Here is a 15,818-nt window from a genome sequence, read left to right as displayed (position 1 = left end):
TGTGTTATTGACAGGTTGAAGAGCTCAAGTGACCTCTATATTTGTGAGAAATATCCACAACAGGGCTTGAATGAAAGCTAAGAAGGTCCCCTTTAAAATGATACCAAAGACAATATTATAGAACATTGAAAAATGTCCTGACCATGAGGCTAAACCAGGATATGCACCAGCGTCTAAAATGCAATTTAGTTTAGCGGGTGGTTAACTTCATGAGCTGATAACTGTGACACAGCTGCCACTCAGGAATGGTTATCATACCAAAATATCATCTACAGACATGGATCCTTTCAAAAATTATAAGTAAGTTTTGCCACCTTGAGTGTACCGAAATATCTTCTGGCCCATGGACTATCTACTGCATGGGGCTGGTCTACCACTAACAGCGGAGACTACTGGTCACAACAGGTCTGCTGCATGGGGCTGGACTACCACTAACAGTGGAGACTACCGGGTCACAACAGGTCTGCTGCATGGGGCTGGTCTACCACTAACAGTGGAGACTACCGGGTCACAACAGGTCTGCTGCATGGGGCTGGGTTACCACTAACAGTGGAGACTACTGGGTCACAACAGGTCAGCTTCATGGGGCTGGGATACCACTAACAGTGGAGACTACTGGGTCACAACAGGTCTGCTGCATGGGGCTGGGTTACCACTAACAGTGGAGACTACCGGGTCACAACAGGTCTGCTGCATGGAGCTGAGATACCACTAACAGTGGAGACTACCGGGTCACAAAATGTCTGCTGCATGGGGCTGGACTACCACTAACAGTGGAGACTACCGGGTCACAACAGGTCTGCTGCATGGGGCTGGTCTACCACTAACAGTGGAGACTACTGGGTCACAACAGGTCTGCTGCATGGGGCTGGGATACCACTAACAGTGGAGAGTACTGGGTCACAACAGGTCTGCTGCATGGGGCTGGGATGCCACTAACAGTGGACACTACTGGGTCACAACAGGTCTGCTGCATGGGGCTGGACTACCACTAACAGTGGACACTACTGGGTCACAACAGGTCTGCTGCATGGGGCTGGGCTACCACTAACAGTGGAGACTACTGGGTCACAACAGGTCTGCTGCATGGGGCTGGGATACCACTAACAGTGGAGACTACTGGGTCACAACAGGTCTGCTGCATGGGGCTGGGATACCACTAACAGTGGAGACTACTGGGTCACAACAGGTCTGCTGCATGGGGCTGGTCTACCACTAACAGTGGAGACTACTGGGTCACTACAGGTCTGCTGCATGGGGCTGGGTTACCACTAACAGTGGAGACTACCGGGTCACAACAGGTCTGCTGCATTGGGCTGGTCTACCACTAACAGTGGAGACTACTGGGTCACAACAAGTCTGCTGCATGGGGCTGGACTACCACTAACAGTGGAGACTACTGGGTCACAACAGGTCTGCTGCATGGGGCTGGACTACCACCAACAATGGAGACTACTGGGTCACAACAGGTCTGCTGCATGGGGCTGGACTACCACTAACAGTGGAGACTACTGGGTCACAACAGGTCTGCTGCATGGGGCTGGTCTACCACTAACAGTGGAGGCTACTGGGTCACAACAGGTCTGCTGCATGGGGCTGGGTTACCACTAACAGTGGAGACTACTGGGTCACAACAGGTCTGCTGCATGGGGCTGGACTACCACTAACAGTGGAGACTACCGGGTCACAACAGGTCTGCTGCATGGGGCTGGTCCACCACTAACAGTGGAGACTACTGGGTCACAACAGGTCTGCTGCATGGGGCTGGGATACCACTAACAGTGGAGACTACTGGGTCACAACAGGTCTGCTGCATGGGGCTGGGCTACCACTAACAGTGGAGACTACTGGGTCACAACAGGTCTGCTGCATGGGGCTGGACTACCACTAACAGTGGAGACTACTGGGTCACAACAGGTCTGCTGCATGGGGCTGGACTACCACCAACAGTGGAGACTACTGGGTCACAACAGGTCTGCTGCATGGGGCTGGACTACCACTAACAGTGGAGACTACTGGGTCACAACAGGTCTGCTGCATGGGGCTGGTCTACCACTAACAGTGGAGACTACTGGGTCACAACAGGTCTGCTGCATGGGGCTGGGTTACCACTAACAGTGGAGACTACTGGGTCACAACAGGTCTGCTGCATGGGGCTGGGTTACCACTAACAGTGGAGACTACTGGGTCACAACAGGTCTGCTGCATGGGGCTGGCATACCACTAACAGTGGAGACTACTGGGTCACAACAGGTCTGCTGCATGGGGCTGGGTTACCACTAACAGTGGAGACTACCGGGTCACAACAGGTCTGCTGCATGGGGCTGGTCTACCACTAACAGTGGAGACTACCGGGTCACAACAGGTCTGCTGCATGGGGCTGGGATACCACTAACAGTGGAGACTACCGGGTCACAACAGGTCTGCTGCATGGGGCTGGACTACCACTAACAGTGGAGACTACTGGGTCACAACAGGTCTGCTGCATGGGGCTGGACTACCACCAACAGTGGAGACTACTGGGTCACAACAGGTCTGCTGCATGGGGCTGGACTACCACTAACAGTGGAGACTACTGGGTCACAACAGGTCTGCTGCATGGGGCTGGACTACCACCAACAGTGGAGACTACTGGGTCACAACAGGTCTGCTGCATGGGGCTGGACTACCACTAACAGTGGAGACTACTGGGTCACAACAGGTCTGCTGCATGGGGCTGGTCTACCACTAACAGTGGAGACTACTGGGTCACAACAGGTCTGCTGCATGGGGCTGGGTTACCACTAACAGTGGAGACTACTGGGTCACAACAGGTCTGCTGCATGGGGCTGGACTACCACTAACAGTGGAGACTACCGGGTCACAACAGGTCTGCTGCATGGGGCTGGGTTACCACTAACAGTGGAGACTACCGGGTCACAACAGGTCTGCTGCATGGGGCTGGGATACCACTAACAGTGGAGACTACCGGGTCACAACAGGTCAGCTGCATGGGGCTGGACTACCACTAACAGTGGAGACTACCGGGTCACAACAGGTCTGCTGCATGGGGCTGGACTACCACCAACAGTGGAGACTACTGGGTCACAACAGGTCTGCTGCATGGGGCTGGACTACCACTAACAGTGGAGACTACTGGGTCACAACAGGTCTGCTGCATGGGGCTGGTCTACCACTAACAGTGGAGACTACTGGGTCACAACAGGTCTGCTGCATGGGGCTGGGTTACCACTAACAGTGGAGACTACTGGGTCACAACAGGTCTGCTGCATGGGGCTGGGATACCACTAACAGTGGAGACTACTGGGTCACAACAGGTCTGCTGCATGGGGCTGGGTTACCACTAACAGTGGAGACTACCGGGTCACAACAGGTCTGCTGCATGGAGCTGAGATACCACTAACAGTGGAGACTACCGGGTCACAAAATGTCTGCTGCATGGGGCTGGACTACCACTAACAGTGGAGACTACCGGGTCACAACAGGTCTGCTGCATGGGGCTGGGATACCACTAACAGTGGAGACTACCGGGTCACAACAGGTCTGCTGCATTGGGCTGGGATACCACTAACAGTGGAGACTACTGGGTCACAACAGGTCTGCTGCATGGGGCTGGACTACCACTAACAGTGGAGACTACTGGGTCACAACCGGTCTGCTGCATGGGGCTGGACTACCACCAACAGTGGAGACTACTGGGTCACAACAGGTCTGCTGCATGGGGCTGGACTACCACTAACAGTGGAGACGACTGGGTCACAACAGGTCTGCTGCATGGGGCTGGTCTACCACTAACAGTGGAGACTACTGGGTCACAACAGGTCTGCTGCATGGGGCTGGTCTACAACTAACAGTGGAGACTACTGTGTCACAACAGGTCTGCTGCATGGGGCTGGTCTACCACTAACAGTGGAGACTACTGGGTCACAACAGGTCTGCTGCATGGGGCTGGTCTACCACTAACAGTGGAGACTACTGGGTCACAACAGGTCTGCTGCATGGGGCTGGGGTACCACTAACAGTGGAGACTACTGGGTCACAACAGGTCTGCTGCATGGGGCTGGGATACCACTAACAGTGGAGACTACTGGGTCACAACAGGTCTGCTGCATGGGGCTGGTCTACCACTAACAGTGGAGACTACTGGGTCACAACAGGTCTGCTGCATGGGGCTGGGTTACCACTAACAGTGGAGACTACCGGGTCACAACAGGTCTGCTGCATGGGGCTGGTCTACCACTAACAGTGGAGACTACCGGGTCACAACAGGTCTGCTGCATGGGGCTGGTCTACCACTAACAGTGGAGACTACCGGGTCACAACAGGTCTGCTGCATGGGGCTGGGATACCACTAACAGTGGAGACTACTGGGTCACAACAGGTCTGCTGCATGGGGCTGGTCTACCACTAACAGTGGAGACTACTGGGTCACAACAGGTCTTCTGCATGGGGCTGGTCTACCACTAACAGTGGAGACTACTGGGTCACAACAGGTCTGCTGCATGGGGCTGGGTTACCACTAACAGTGGAGACGACTGGGTCACAACAGGTCAGCTGCATGGGGCTGGGATACCACTAACAGTGGAGACTACTGGGTCACAACAGGTCTGCTGCATGGGGCTGGTCTACCACTAACAGCGCATGAAGAAAAAAACATCACGCTGTTAAAAGTGAGCTGAAGAAATGAAGGGATTTTTACTGCACTAAAGACATTTAAGCGTAAGACTTGGACTATAGATTTGAATACAGAACCCTGTTGAACCTTGAGTTCAATTCCTCCTCAGTGTCATCACATGAGACTGCTGCACTTTAAACATGGGGACCAACGGCCTTGAATGTTGAAGTTCACTTGCAAAGTTGACTGTAAAATCATTTAACATTTCATGTTTTATGGATGTGCATAAAGTTCAAGAAATAGACAATTACAATCAATTTTTATTTGAGAGCACAAAACAAAATCTAAAAAAAATCACATATACATTTATGAAAGCAAAACAAGAGGCCATAACTTCAGACTTGTACTTACTGAGATATATTTTAATGACTCAGTGCAGCCTCATTAGAAATAAATTCCAGTTTATTGAGTGAAAAGCCACAGTCCATCTCCAAACCAGGTTTTGCTTCAGTGTCCAGCAGCAGAATTGTGTTGGCTCATGGGACATCCTTGCCTTCAGTTCTCTGTCTTCCCAGTGCAGTTTCAGGAAAGACAACTGTGACACCTCCCCGAATCAGTTAATCATGATGAAGTTAGACTTGCAGTGAGCTGGAAAATAAAGAGTGCCTTTATATTATATCAGGGCTTCCGGTCCACTGACTCCTTGTATAAAAACCCCAGGGTAGACGTTTTACATCTGAGCTTTGTGTTGGCAGGCCATCAAAATAACTACATGTAATTTAGCCCGCACAAGATTTCTTTGTTTCAAACTACCTTGGCGTAAAAATGGCCTTCAGTCTCAGATCATCACTGTATATTTAAACATACACTGTATATGTAAAGTTTTCCTGATTTATCTTCTTTGTATGTGGCGTCAAACCTGGCAACATGACGGCCTATAGATTTTGAAATAAATAAATTGAGATCGTTTTGCTGCCATTTATGTGAAGCTACGGATAGTGAAAGTAGACTATGGCTTAGTGATGTTTTAATCATTCTCTACACCAAAACATGAATGAATGGAACAGTCACAGAAAACACGTTTTAATGTTCCCTAAAGCAACACTGTCCATGCCTTGCAAAGCACGGGGAGACTTGAAGACATTACTGCAAACAGGGAACTCATCAGTGAGCTCACTACTCGCCAGCTTTTTGGGAAGAGAAGCTTAAAGAGGAAGGGAACTTTTGCCCTAGCTGTAAAAGCTGTAAAAGTTTAAATCTATAACTGTACTATAAATCTTTAACTCTATATATAACTGAACACATGGTGTGTGTGTGTGTGTGTGTGTGTGTATGTATATATATATATATATATATATATATATATATATATATATATATATATATATATATAAAAACCATATAACTGAACACATGGTGTATTTTGATGTGGTCTACCAAAGAAACTAAAGGCACATGTATTGCATTTGAATTTCAGTTCCAGTATTAAAGTATTTTTTACTGTAGTGTCTGAATGGTAGGAAAGGGACTGACCTATGAACTCAGCGACAGGATCGTTCTCGCCCTCTGTGCGGATGGTGCCAGCTATGCTGTCATTCTCCAGGATGGGCAAGAAGAGCTGCACAAAGTCTGATGTGTACGGCGGGGCGATGACGTCCAGCACCTTACAGACGAGCATAGGAGATAAGAGGGGACTGACAATGAAATTAAAATAGCTGTCGATTTGATAAATGCCACAGCTACACTAAAAATACCATGGTCAACACATCTGCGTTGAAGTTCTTCTCATGCTATGATGCCATGACATATTTCCAAGGCTCAGCGTTTTCGGTTTTTACCGATTTTCACCGAAAAATACCCAGATTTTTAAACTCATTTTCACCCGGATTTTATGTTTCCATGGATCCAAAAGTTGTTCCTTTGCGTGCGAGGCTATGTAACAGCGCCCTCTTGTGGCGAAATTCGGCATGCTGGATGGCTTTGAAAAATAACAACCGAAAACGCTGAGCCTTGCATATTTCATAGATAACTGGTATTATGTACTGCCAGAGCTCTTACTTCTCTTTTAGGGTATTCAGTTTCTTTTCCAAACATCCTCTCCAAAAAGCTTACTGACGGCACACAAAGAACACGTTACCTCAGTGAGAAAGTACCGGATCAGAGAGATGTCTGTGTTGAGTTTCTCCAAACACTTGCGGATGTAGCCGACCACGGGCAGAACATAGCCACGACTCAGTAGATGAACCATGCGGTCTAACAGGGTCTTCTTCAACTCCAGCTGGGGTAACAAAAGTGGTTCACATGGTGAACCATCTATTTCAGTTGAAAAACAGAGCTGAAACGATGGTTTAACAAGCACAGACCTGCTCCATGACGTCCAGCTGGGAGTGCTCCGTCTCAAACAGTTTGATGAGCAGCTGAAGAACCTGCGGGTGCAGCAGCTGGTGACAAGTGCATATCTGGGAAGTGGGGGAGGGGTAGTTATCAAATTATAACTTCTTTCTGTCAGCTAAAAACTGGCCAAACCTGTCCACTTAAAGTGACATTTACCTCATCCAGCAATGCTAAATGGACAGGAGTGTGGTCCGTCTGGAGCTGAAAGTATCTGGGCTCAGAGACTGTCCAGTCCACCCATTTTAAAACCCCCATTGCAACCACTGGAAACCTGAGAGACACACGAACAAATGTGCATTCAGAGGCATCAGTAAGTGATAGGTAGGAGGCTCCCTCCCCATATCCAGAAAATACGTCAATCAAACACCCTTTTTTGAGGGTGGGGGGATTTTTTCCCCAATTGTATCCGGCCAATTACCCCACTCTTCCGAGCCATCCCCGTCTCTGCCCCCCCCCCCCCCTGAGGAGGGCTGCAGACTACCCCATGCCTCCTCCTATACATGTGGAGTTACCAGCTGCTTCTTTTCACATGACAGTAAGGAGTTTCACCAGGGGGACGTAGCACGTGGGAGGATCACGCTATTCCCCCAGTCCCCCCCCCCCCGAACAGGCACCCCGACCGACAAGAGGAGGCGCTAGTGCAGAGGACTCATACCCACTTCCGGCTTCCCACCCACAGACACGGCCAACTGTGTCTGTAGAACGCCTGACCAAGCCGGCGGTAACATGAGGATTCAAACTGGCAATCCCTATGTTGGTAGGCAACGGAATAGACTGCTACGCTACCCAGACACCCACTTGGAAATGATTTACTTCACTTGAAACCTTAAGATTAAGCACACTTGATACATGTTTTTTAATTCAAATCAGAAACGCTGTTATTTAGATTGAAACACCGCAGACTTGTGCAGCTTAGTGCATGTATAATGGTCCACACGTGCACTTTTTAACACATGGCTCCTACTTCACCTACTTACCATGTCATATAGATCACTTCAAACTGTTGGATTCAGACATAGGTTGGTAGGACTTGCAGATTGTGAATACACAAGGCCTTCATTAGCTCTAAATGCTCAAGAGTGGAGAGATCAGCCTAAAATCTAAAATGTGAATTCAAAGCATTGTTAATCTTGTACCTCTATTTTGTCTTGGGTCAGTGATATCCACAGTTACTACACAAGAGGCAGCACCACTGATTTTCTGTTCATCTACAAAGCATTTATCGGTCATTTCCTGTAACAGGGCTGGATATGATCTTTTGGCCTACTTGGCAAGTGGCCTTGCTTTTTGTTTTTTAACTACTTGTCCTGTGACTCATGTTACTTGTCAAAAACTGAAAATGTTTAGCCACTAAAAACTCTTTACAGATCCTCTTACTATCATTATGATTCAAAGCTGGGGTAGACAACTTGGGAGGAGTGAGCAAATTTGACACCCCCAAAAAAATCCAGCCCCCCCCCCCTCGCTCTACCTCCTCTTAATCTCCACGTACATGAGTTTGCCCGTCGTTACTGGAAATATTTGTATTGTTATAATTGTACTGTAATCTTATGCATGTAAAAATCTCTTAGCCACACCATCGTTGTTGTGGTGAACAGGTGTTTTACTCACAGGCAAAGTATTTATAAGGATCGCCCTTTGTAAAGCACTGGTACCTTCTGTGACGACCTCTACCCATAATGCAATGGAGAGCAAAATGTATAGCAGTTGTGAATCTATCTTCTACTGCTACTACTACTACTACTACTACTTTTGGCTGCTCCCGTTAGGGGTCACCACAGCGGATCATCCGTTTCCATTTCGTCCAGTCCTCTGCATCTTCCTCTGTCACACCAGCCACCTGCATGTCCTCCCTCACCACATCCATAAAACTCCTCTTTGGCCTTCCTCTTCTCCTCTTCCTTGGCAGCTCCATATTCAGCATCCTTCTCCCAATATACCCAGCATCTCTCCTCCACACATGTCCAAACCATCTCAATCTTGCCTCTCTTGCTTTGTCTCCAAACCGTCCAACCTGAGCTGTCCCTCTAATATACTCGTTCCTAATCCTGTCCTTCTTCATCACTCCCAATGAAAATCTTAGCATCTTCAACTCTGCCACCTCCAGCTCCACCTCCTGTCTTTTCATCAGTGCCACTGTCTCCAAACCATATAACATAGCTGGTCTCCCAACCATCCTGTTAACCTTCCCTTTAACTCTTGCTGGTACCCTTCTGTCACAAATCACTCCTGACACTCTTCTCCACCCACTCCACCCTGCCTGCACTCTCTTCTTCACCTCTCTCCTGCACTCCCTCTTACTTTGGACAGTTGACCCAAAGTATTTAAACTCATACACCTTTGTCACCTCTACTCCTCGCATCCTCACCATTCCACTGTCCTCCCTCTCATTCACACACAGGTTGTGAATCCATGCATCTTTTTCTTTTTTTTTTCTTCAGAGAATCTTAGTTACTCCAACATTGATATGCAGCCTATCCACCTCTGAGATCGATACTGACGAAAAGCTGCGAGATCCTTAAATACAGATGCAGCGTTAAACACAAAGGCTTGATTTTCTCTCAGACTATTTTTTAAACTCAAAGCTGTAAGAGTGATATGAATTTTTCACAAATAACCTTGAAAGAAATCATTTTGCACATTCTGAATTTCTAGCTGCTTGGCCTTGAATTATTTGCATTAGATGTCACCATTGGTGAGGTTTCAGAATCAACGCCCTCCACCTAGTAGCAGGAGGAAAAAGAAAGCCTAATCACCGTCTACTACACTGAACACCCACACTCATCTCCACTCCTCATTGGATACACTCATGTTAGCACCACCTATCTCCACTCCTCATTGGATACATCACTTCAACCTTCCTAGTGGACTGATGAGAGGAAGAGTAAACGGAACTGGGAAACCTGAAAAAAATTGGATTTGAGACCCTCCCCATAGCCTGTAGCCGAGGGTCAAATTCCATAGCTGCTACAGGCAAACCTCAACAGTTGGCATCTCTGTAACATCTACATTCCTATCCCAGACAAGCTTAATCAGTTTGTGTCCAGATGAACCGATTCACCTTTTCTGGCATTTCTACACCTGGATTATTGAGCATTCATCGAGACATGTACATTCCTACTTGCCCTCTTCATTCTGCCTCTGGCAGGCTTACCTTACTCCTCTTCCACAGTGACAAGCGCTAGGTCCAGACTTTTCTTAGCTCGACCCACAATGGTGGAACAAACTCTCAGTCTCCATTAGAGCTACTGATTCGTCTATATCCTTCAAGAAAGGCCTCAAAACCTTCATTTCAAGGCCCACGTCAATCTTTAAAAGTGCTCTCTGGCGACAATTTTCTATGGACTTTAATTGGTACCAGTTGTTACCTGTTACTATCGTGCCTATGCTTACTTAATTGTTGAGCCCTTTTTCTACTTGTTCTTGACTGCTTAATCAACCAATTTTCTGTCTTGTGGCAATGGACATCTACTTTGTTCCCTGCCTCTGGATGCTCTTAAGGTGAACCAACACTAAATGCACTTAACTTAATATGCACTCTTATCATAGAGCACTACATAGTAGAGCTCTATGATAAGTGACTACTATGTAGTGCTCTATGACAAGTGACCACTATTAGTCCATGGGCCAGAGCCCAAAATTTCCTATTTCGGTACACTCAAGGTGGCAAAACTTACTTATAATTTTTGAAAGGATCCATGTCTGTAGATGATATTTTGGTATGATAACCATTCCTGAGTGGCAGCTGTATCACAGTTATCAGCTCATGAAGTTAACCACCCCCTAAAGTAAATTGCATTTTAGACGCTGGTGCATATCCTGGTTTAGCCTCATGGTCAGGACATTTTTCAATGTTCTATAATATTGTCTTTGGTATCATTTTAAAGGGGACCTTCTTAGCTTTCATTCAAGCCCTGTTGTGGATATTTCTCACAAATATAGAGGTCACTTGAGCTCTTCAACCCGTCAATAACACACATCTTTCTGCAATGTTCGCCTAAACTATATACTTTCTTTTAGCCCTGTGGGATCTAGGAATATCAGGGACACAAAACACAAAAACTGGAATACTCACAGGACTGTAAAGATTCAGGAAATGTATAATATACCCATACTATTTCATTGTGTGAGGTGATTGTGAACCTTAGATTAGAAGGGCATTATTACTAAGAAACTAACTAGACCAAAGCCAGTTAGTCCATGGGTCAGACCAGATATCGATATCACCCAAGGTGACACAACTTCACTGGTGCCATTTTATTTGGTACACTAACAGAAGTAAAATAATACATGATAACCTTTCCAAATGAGCAGCTATTTCATTTTTCTTTCAGGAAACCCGTTTCTGTGCCTCTCACGATTGTGTATTTGCCCAGATTTTTACAAATATAGCATTTCAACACCCCTGGTACTCTGGGACAGTTCTTAGTTGGCCAACAACCAAGGATAACCAGTACTGTGTACTTCCATTCATTGTGCTAAGCTAGGCTAACGTGCAGCCAGATAGCTTTCTACTAAGCACATATAGAGGAAACTGGTATCTATCTTCTTGTCTCACTCTGGAGAAGATTGTAAGCTAATTTCCCATAATGTTAGCATGTTCTTTTAATGTATATGTTAATATGATTAGTTAAAGTGGCTACGAGGAACTTTCATCTTGTGTTGATTTTAGCGGCCTCATGTGGACAAAATACAGCTGTTGCATAGCAACTAGGTAATGTCTCTATTTGTGGCTATGTAAGATAAATAATGGTAATATGATGCTGGTGAAGCAAAGTAAACTTTGTTTTAGTAGTGTTCATACACCTAAGTTACATGTATTTGTTTGTATGTGGCAGGTGAAAACTGACTGAATATGGCCACTGGTGAACAAGCAAGTTTTTACCCAATACCAAAGCGCCCACGGGTGGAGTGCATTATCCACTGTTCTGATGATACAGATAAGCTGGTTTCACTACAAAGTGTCGACTCATGGAGAACTCTGCTCAGGGCAGCTCAGATACGAAATCATGCACCAGTTTTGAAACTGGCAAAAGACATTCCTGAGGGACAGATTCCAGCAATCTACTACCACAGAAAGTGTTGCAGTATCTTCACTATGAAGCAAATTCTTGATGGCCTCCTTGCAAAAGAAAAGAAAAGTTGTGTCTCTGCTGAAGAGAAACAATCTAAGAGAGTAGCTCGACATGCTCCAAGTACATCTAGGACTTATGATGCAGAGTGCATATTTTGTCAGAAAAACAGCAAATATTCCAAGAGACAGAATACGAGAGAAGTACTGGTGCAGTGTCGAGAACTGCGAGCTGATGCAAAGATCAGGAGTGCAGCCACAAAGAAAAGGGACAGCAGAATCCTTGCCATTGTGAGTAGAGACCTTGTAGCAGCTGAAGGGCACTACCACAGGTCATGCTATAGACTTTACACCAAAGAAGAGGTTTCCAAAGGAGAGGTTGCCAGCAATGAAGATGATGATGCTGCAGCCCAGTATGAAGCTGCTGTGAATAAGGCATACAATGAGCTGTTCCTCTTCATCAGGATGGAGCTTTTTGGCAATCCTCAAGTGATGACAATGACTGATCTCTCTTCTAGACTGGTAGCTTCAATAAACTCCCAAGGCATTGCCCAAGTCAAGGAATCAACCAAGAAGCACATAAGGCGAAACCTGGAGAGTGAGTTTGCTGGAGCCTTGCAGATATTCCCTGATGAGAAAGGAAAATTCCTCCTCTATCCCGATAACTTGTCCATGAGGGAACTTGCCAAAGAAAATCAGTCTCTCAAAAGGGAGCTGCAGACCCTGAAAAGTGTCAGTGCACAAGATGTTATAGCCAAAGCAGCCATCAAATTGAGAGCAGACATTAAAAGTCAAGATGTTCCTCAAACCTGGCCGCCTGAAGTCAAACCAGAAGCAGAATGTCCTACCATTCCAGAGTCGCTCATTATCTTCCTGTACTCTCTACTCACAGGCTCAAATGATCCTGATCATGCATCCCAGAGAGTGCAGTGCCTTCTGCAGTCATTTGGCCATGACATAGTATATGCAGTGACATGTGGAAATACCAAGCCTTCCAAGCACATTGTTCTGCCATTCAGTGTCAAATCGTTGACAGGAAATGTAGAGTTGATAAACATCCTCAACCGACTTGGTCACAGTGTGTCCTATTCACAGATGGAAGAGATCAACACTGCCCTGTGTCTCCAGAAACTCTCATCATCAGGGAGTGGCATTGCCCTTCCAGCTAACATCCATCCTGGCATATTCACAACTTTAGCCTGGGACAATATCGACCGTCTTCAAGAAACTGTCAGTGGTGAGGGAACATCTCACAGAGTCAATGGGATTGCTGTGCAAGCAAAGCCAGTCAACCCACTTCCTGTCCAACCCATGCCCACTGTTCCCAAAACAAAGAAGAGAAGCATTGATGGACCCCCACCAATGTTACCAACTTACAATGCTGGACAACGGGTAGGGCCACCACAAAGCAAAAAGTCAGATGCCGATACTGCAGCCAATACTAAGCTTGCCAGAGAGAAAAACCTTCTTTGGGTCCTAGCACGTGTGTCACAACAAGAAGAACAGTCAGTCAGCAGCTGGACAGGCTTCAACATCCTGACTCGAGGAGAGATGACGGTCATCCCCGACAATATAGGCTATCTGCCTACCATCAATGCTCCAGCGACACAAATGTCTACTGTCAACGAGGTGCTTAACCAGTCACTGAGCATCATGCAGTGCTTAGGCCTGACGAAGATTGTCTGTGTCTTTGACCAAGCCCTGTATGCGAAGGCTGTCGAGATCACATGGAAACACCATGACAAGTTCCATGATATCATCGTTAGGCTTGGGGTATTCCACACCATCTGCACACTGCTGGCAATAATAGGAAAGCGTTTCCAAGATGCTGGACTCAAAGACCTCTGCATTGAGTCTGGCATGATTGCAGAAGGCTCAATTGCTGGTGTTATGGATGGCCGCAAGTACAACAGGGCAGTGCGACTACACAAGCTCCTGTATGAGGCTCTCATGCGACTGACCTTGAATGGTTTCCTGTCCTGGTTGGAAGAAACCCACAGGAATGGCATGGTTCACCTGAATGAGACACTGAAGACCATTGACAGCCTTGGGAAAGAAGTCTCACAACATGCTTTGAAGGAGGTCCTCGAGAACAGCTCTTGTACACGCATCATGGATCTATTTGAAGTCTACCGTGAGTTCCTTAGAGGTGGAAACGGCAGCCTCTCGAACTTCTGGATGTCCTATGTGGACATGGTTGAAATTTTGTTGGGGCTCATCCGAGCATCCAGAGAGGGAGACTGGATGCTACACTTGGCTAGCATTCGAGCAATGATCCCATGGTGCTTTGCTTATGACAGGATGAATTATGCACGCTACCTCCCCTACTACTACGCCCAGATGTCTGAGCTGCCCATCACACACCCAGATGTGTACACAGAATTCATGGAAGGAGGCTTCTCAGTCCAACTGGGCTCCACCAATCCCTTTGGCCGAATCCCTGTTGACCAAGCTATAGAAGAAACGGTGAACAAAGACACCCAAACAGCTGGAGGGACAAAGGGATTCAGCTTGAAGCCAGGAGCTGTGACCAAATATTATCTCACAGCTGAGTATAGAAGCATGTACCTCAGACAGCTGAGAGACCTGACAGGTCAAGGCAGGTGCAAATGGTCTCATCCAGATCTACAGAGTCCAAGGATCAAGAGAGATGAAGCAGATGTCCAGTCTCTCATGGACCTTATGGAGAATAACTGGCTCAATCCTATGTCCCCTGAGGAGATTGATTTGGTTAGCCTCTCCACTGGCAACATGGCTCCACCTGATGTGACCATAGATCTCTTGAGAGCTCTTGAGAAAGGAGAAGAGGCCTACCAAGCATTCCAGCAAACAAGGTTAGATGCAGACCCACCACCTGTGAAATTCCACGACAAGATGACCAAGCAAAGTCTGAAAACATTCTCCAATGTCAGCACAAAACAAGCTCATGGAAAGAAAGCACAGGATGTGGTTCTGAAGGCAGATAGAAACCTTTTCAGTCACATGATCCTGGTGGCTGAAAGCAGAAAGGTGAATCTGAAGGATGTCCTTGCCTACCCTTTGGGCCCACTACCATGGGCACTGACAAATGCTGATGGGTCCTTACGAAAAACAAACAAGGCTGCACTTGCCAGAGAGCTTGAAAAGAATGTATCTCCTGCAGAAGACATCCCAATCCCATCTACTTCCATCATTGATGGGATGAGCCTGGTCCAAAAAATGAATGGCAACAACAAAACCTTTGCACAGGTGGCAGAGTCAGCCTTGACCCAGGTCCTCCATGAGGGAGCACAGAGTGGGAGGATTGATGTTGTTTTTGATGTCTATCACCAGACTTCAATCAAAGATGCTGAACGACTGAACCGGGGTGGAGACATCACTCTCCAGTACAAGAATCTTGCAGGGGGACACCACGTCCAGCAGTGGAGAAAATTTCTGTGCAGTTCCTCCAACAAGACCAGTCTCATCAAGTTTCTGGTGGAAGAGTGGAAACTCCCACGATACAGAGCTATGCTGCATGGCAAGGTGTTGTACATGACCTGTGAGGAAACCTGCTACAAGTTGACAGAAGATGGGTGTGAGGAAGCAGCAGAACTGCACTCCACACATGAAGAAGCTGACACCCGTCTGCTCCTGCATGCATTGCATGCAGCAAATGCGGGCTCAAAGTCAGTTATCATCACAGCTGAGGACACTGATGTCATGGTGCTTTGTCTTGGCTTCCAGAAGGACATCATCTGTCCCATCTACCAGAAGTGT

General features: G+C 47.0%; 1 protein-coding gene across 2 annotated transcripts in view; it reads right to left on the bottom strand.

The window, feature by feature from the left end:
* Positions 1-4,922: 4,922 nt before the first annotated feature.
* nelfcd (negative elongation factor complex member C/D) overlaps positions 4,923-15,818 on the bottom strand; it is a 34,464-nt gene continuing 23,568 nt past the window's right edge. For both annotated transcript variants that reach the window (XM_056273587.1, XM_056273588.1), the window contains exons 11-15: positions 7,166-7,280; positions 6,979-7,074; positions 6,753-6,893; positions 6,149-6,278; positions 4,923-5,263 (exon numbers count right to left, since the gene is read on the bottom strand). In XM_056273587.1, the coding sequence (XP_056129562.1) occupies positions 5,229-5,263; positions 6,149-6,278; positions 6,753-6,893; positions 6,979-7,074; positions 7,166-7,280 (517 nt within the window). In that variant the 3' untranslated portion in view covers positions 4,923-5,228. The remainder of the gene's footprint in view (positions 5,264-6,148; positions 6,279-6,752; positions 6,894-6,978; positions 7,075-7,165; positions 7,281-15,818) is intronic.

The sequence above is a fragment of the Lampris incognitus genome, chromosome 2 (assembly GCF_029633865.1).
Source record: "Lampris incognitus isolate fLamInc1 chromosome 2, fLamInc1.hap2, whole genome shotgun sequence".
In the NCBI taxonomy this organism is placed as follows: domain Eukaryota; kingdom Metazoa; phylum Chordata; class Actinopteri; order Lampriformes; family Lampridae; genus Lampris; species Lampris incognitus.
This window is presented reverse-complemented; position numbering and strand designations above follow the sequence as displayed.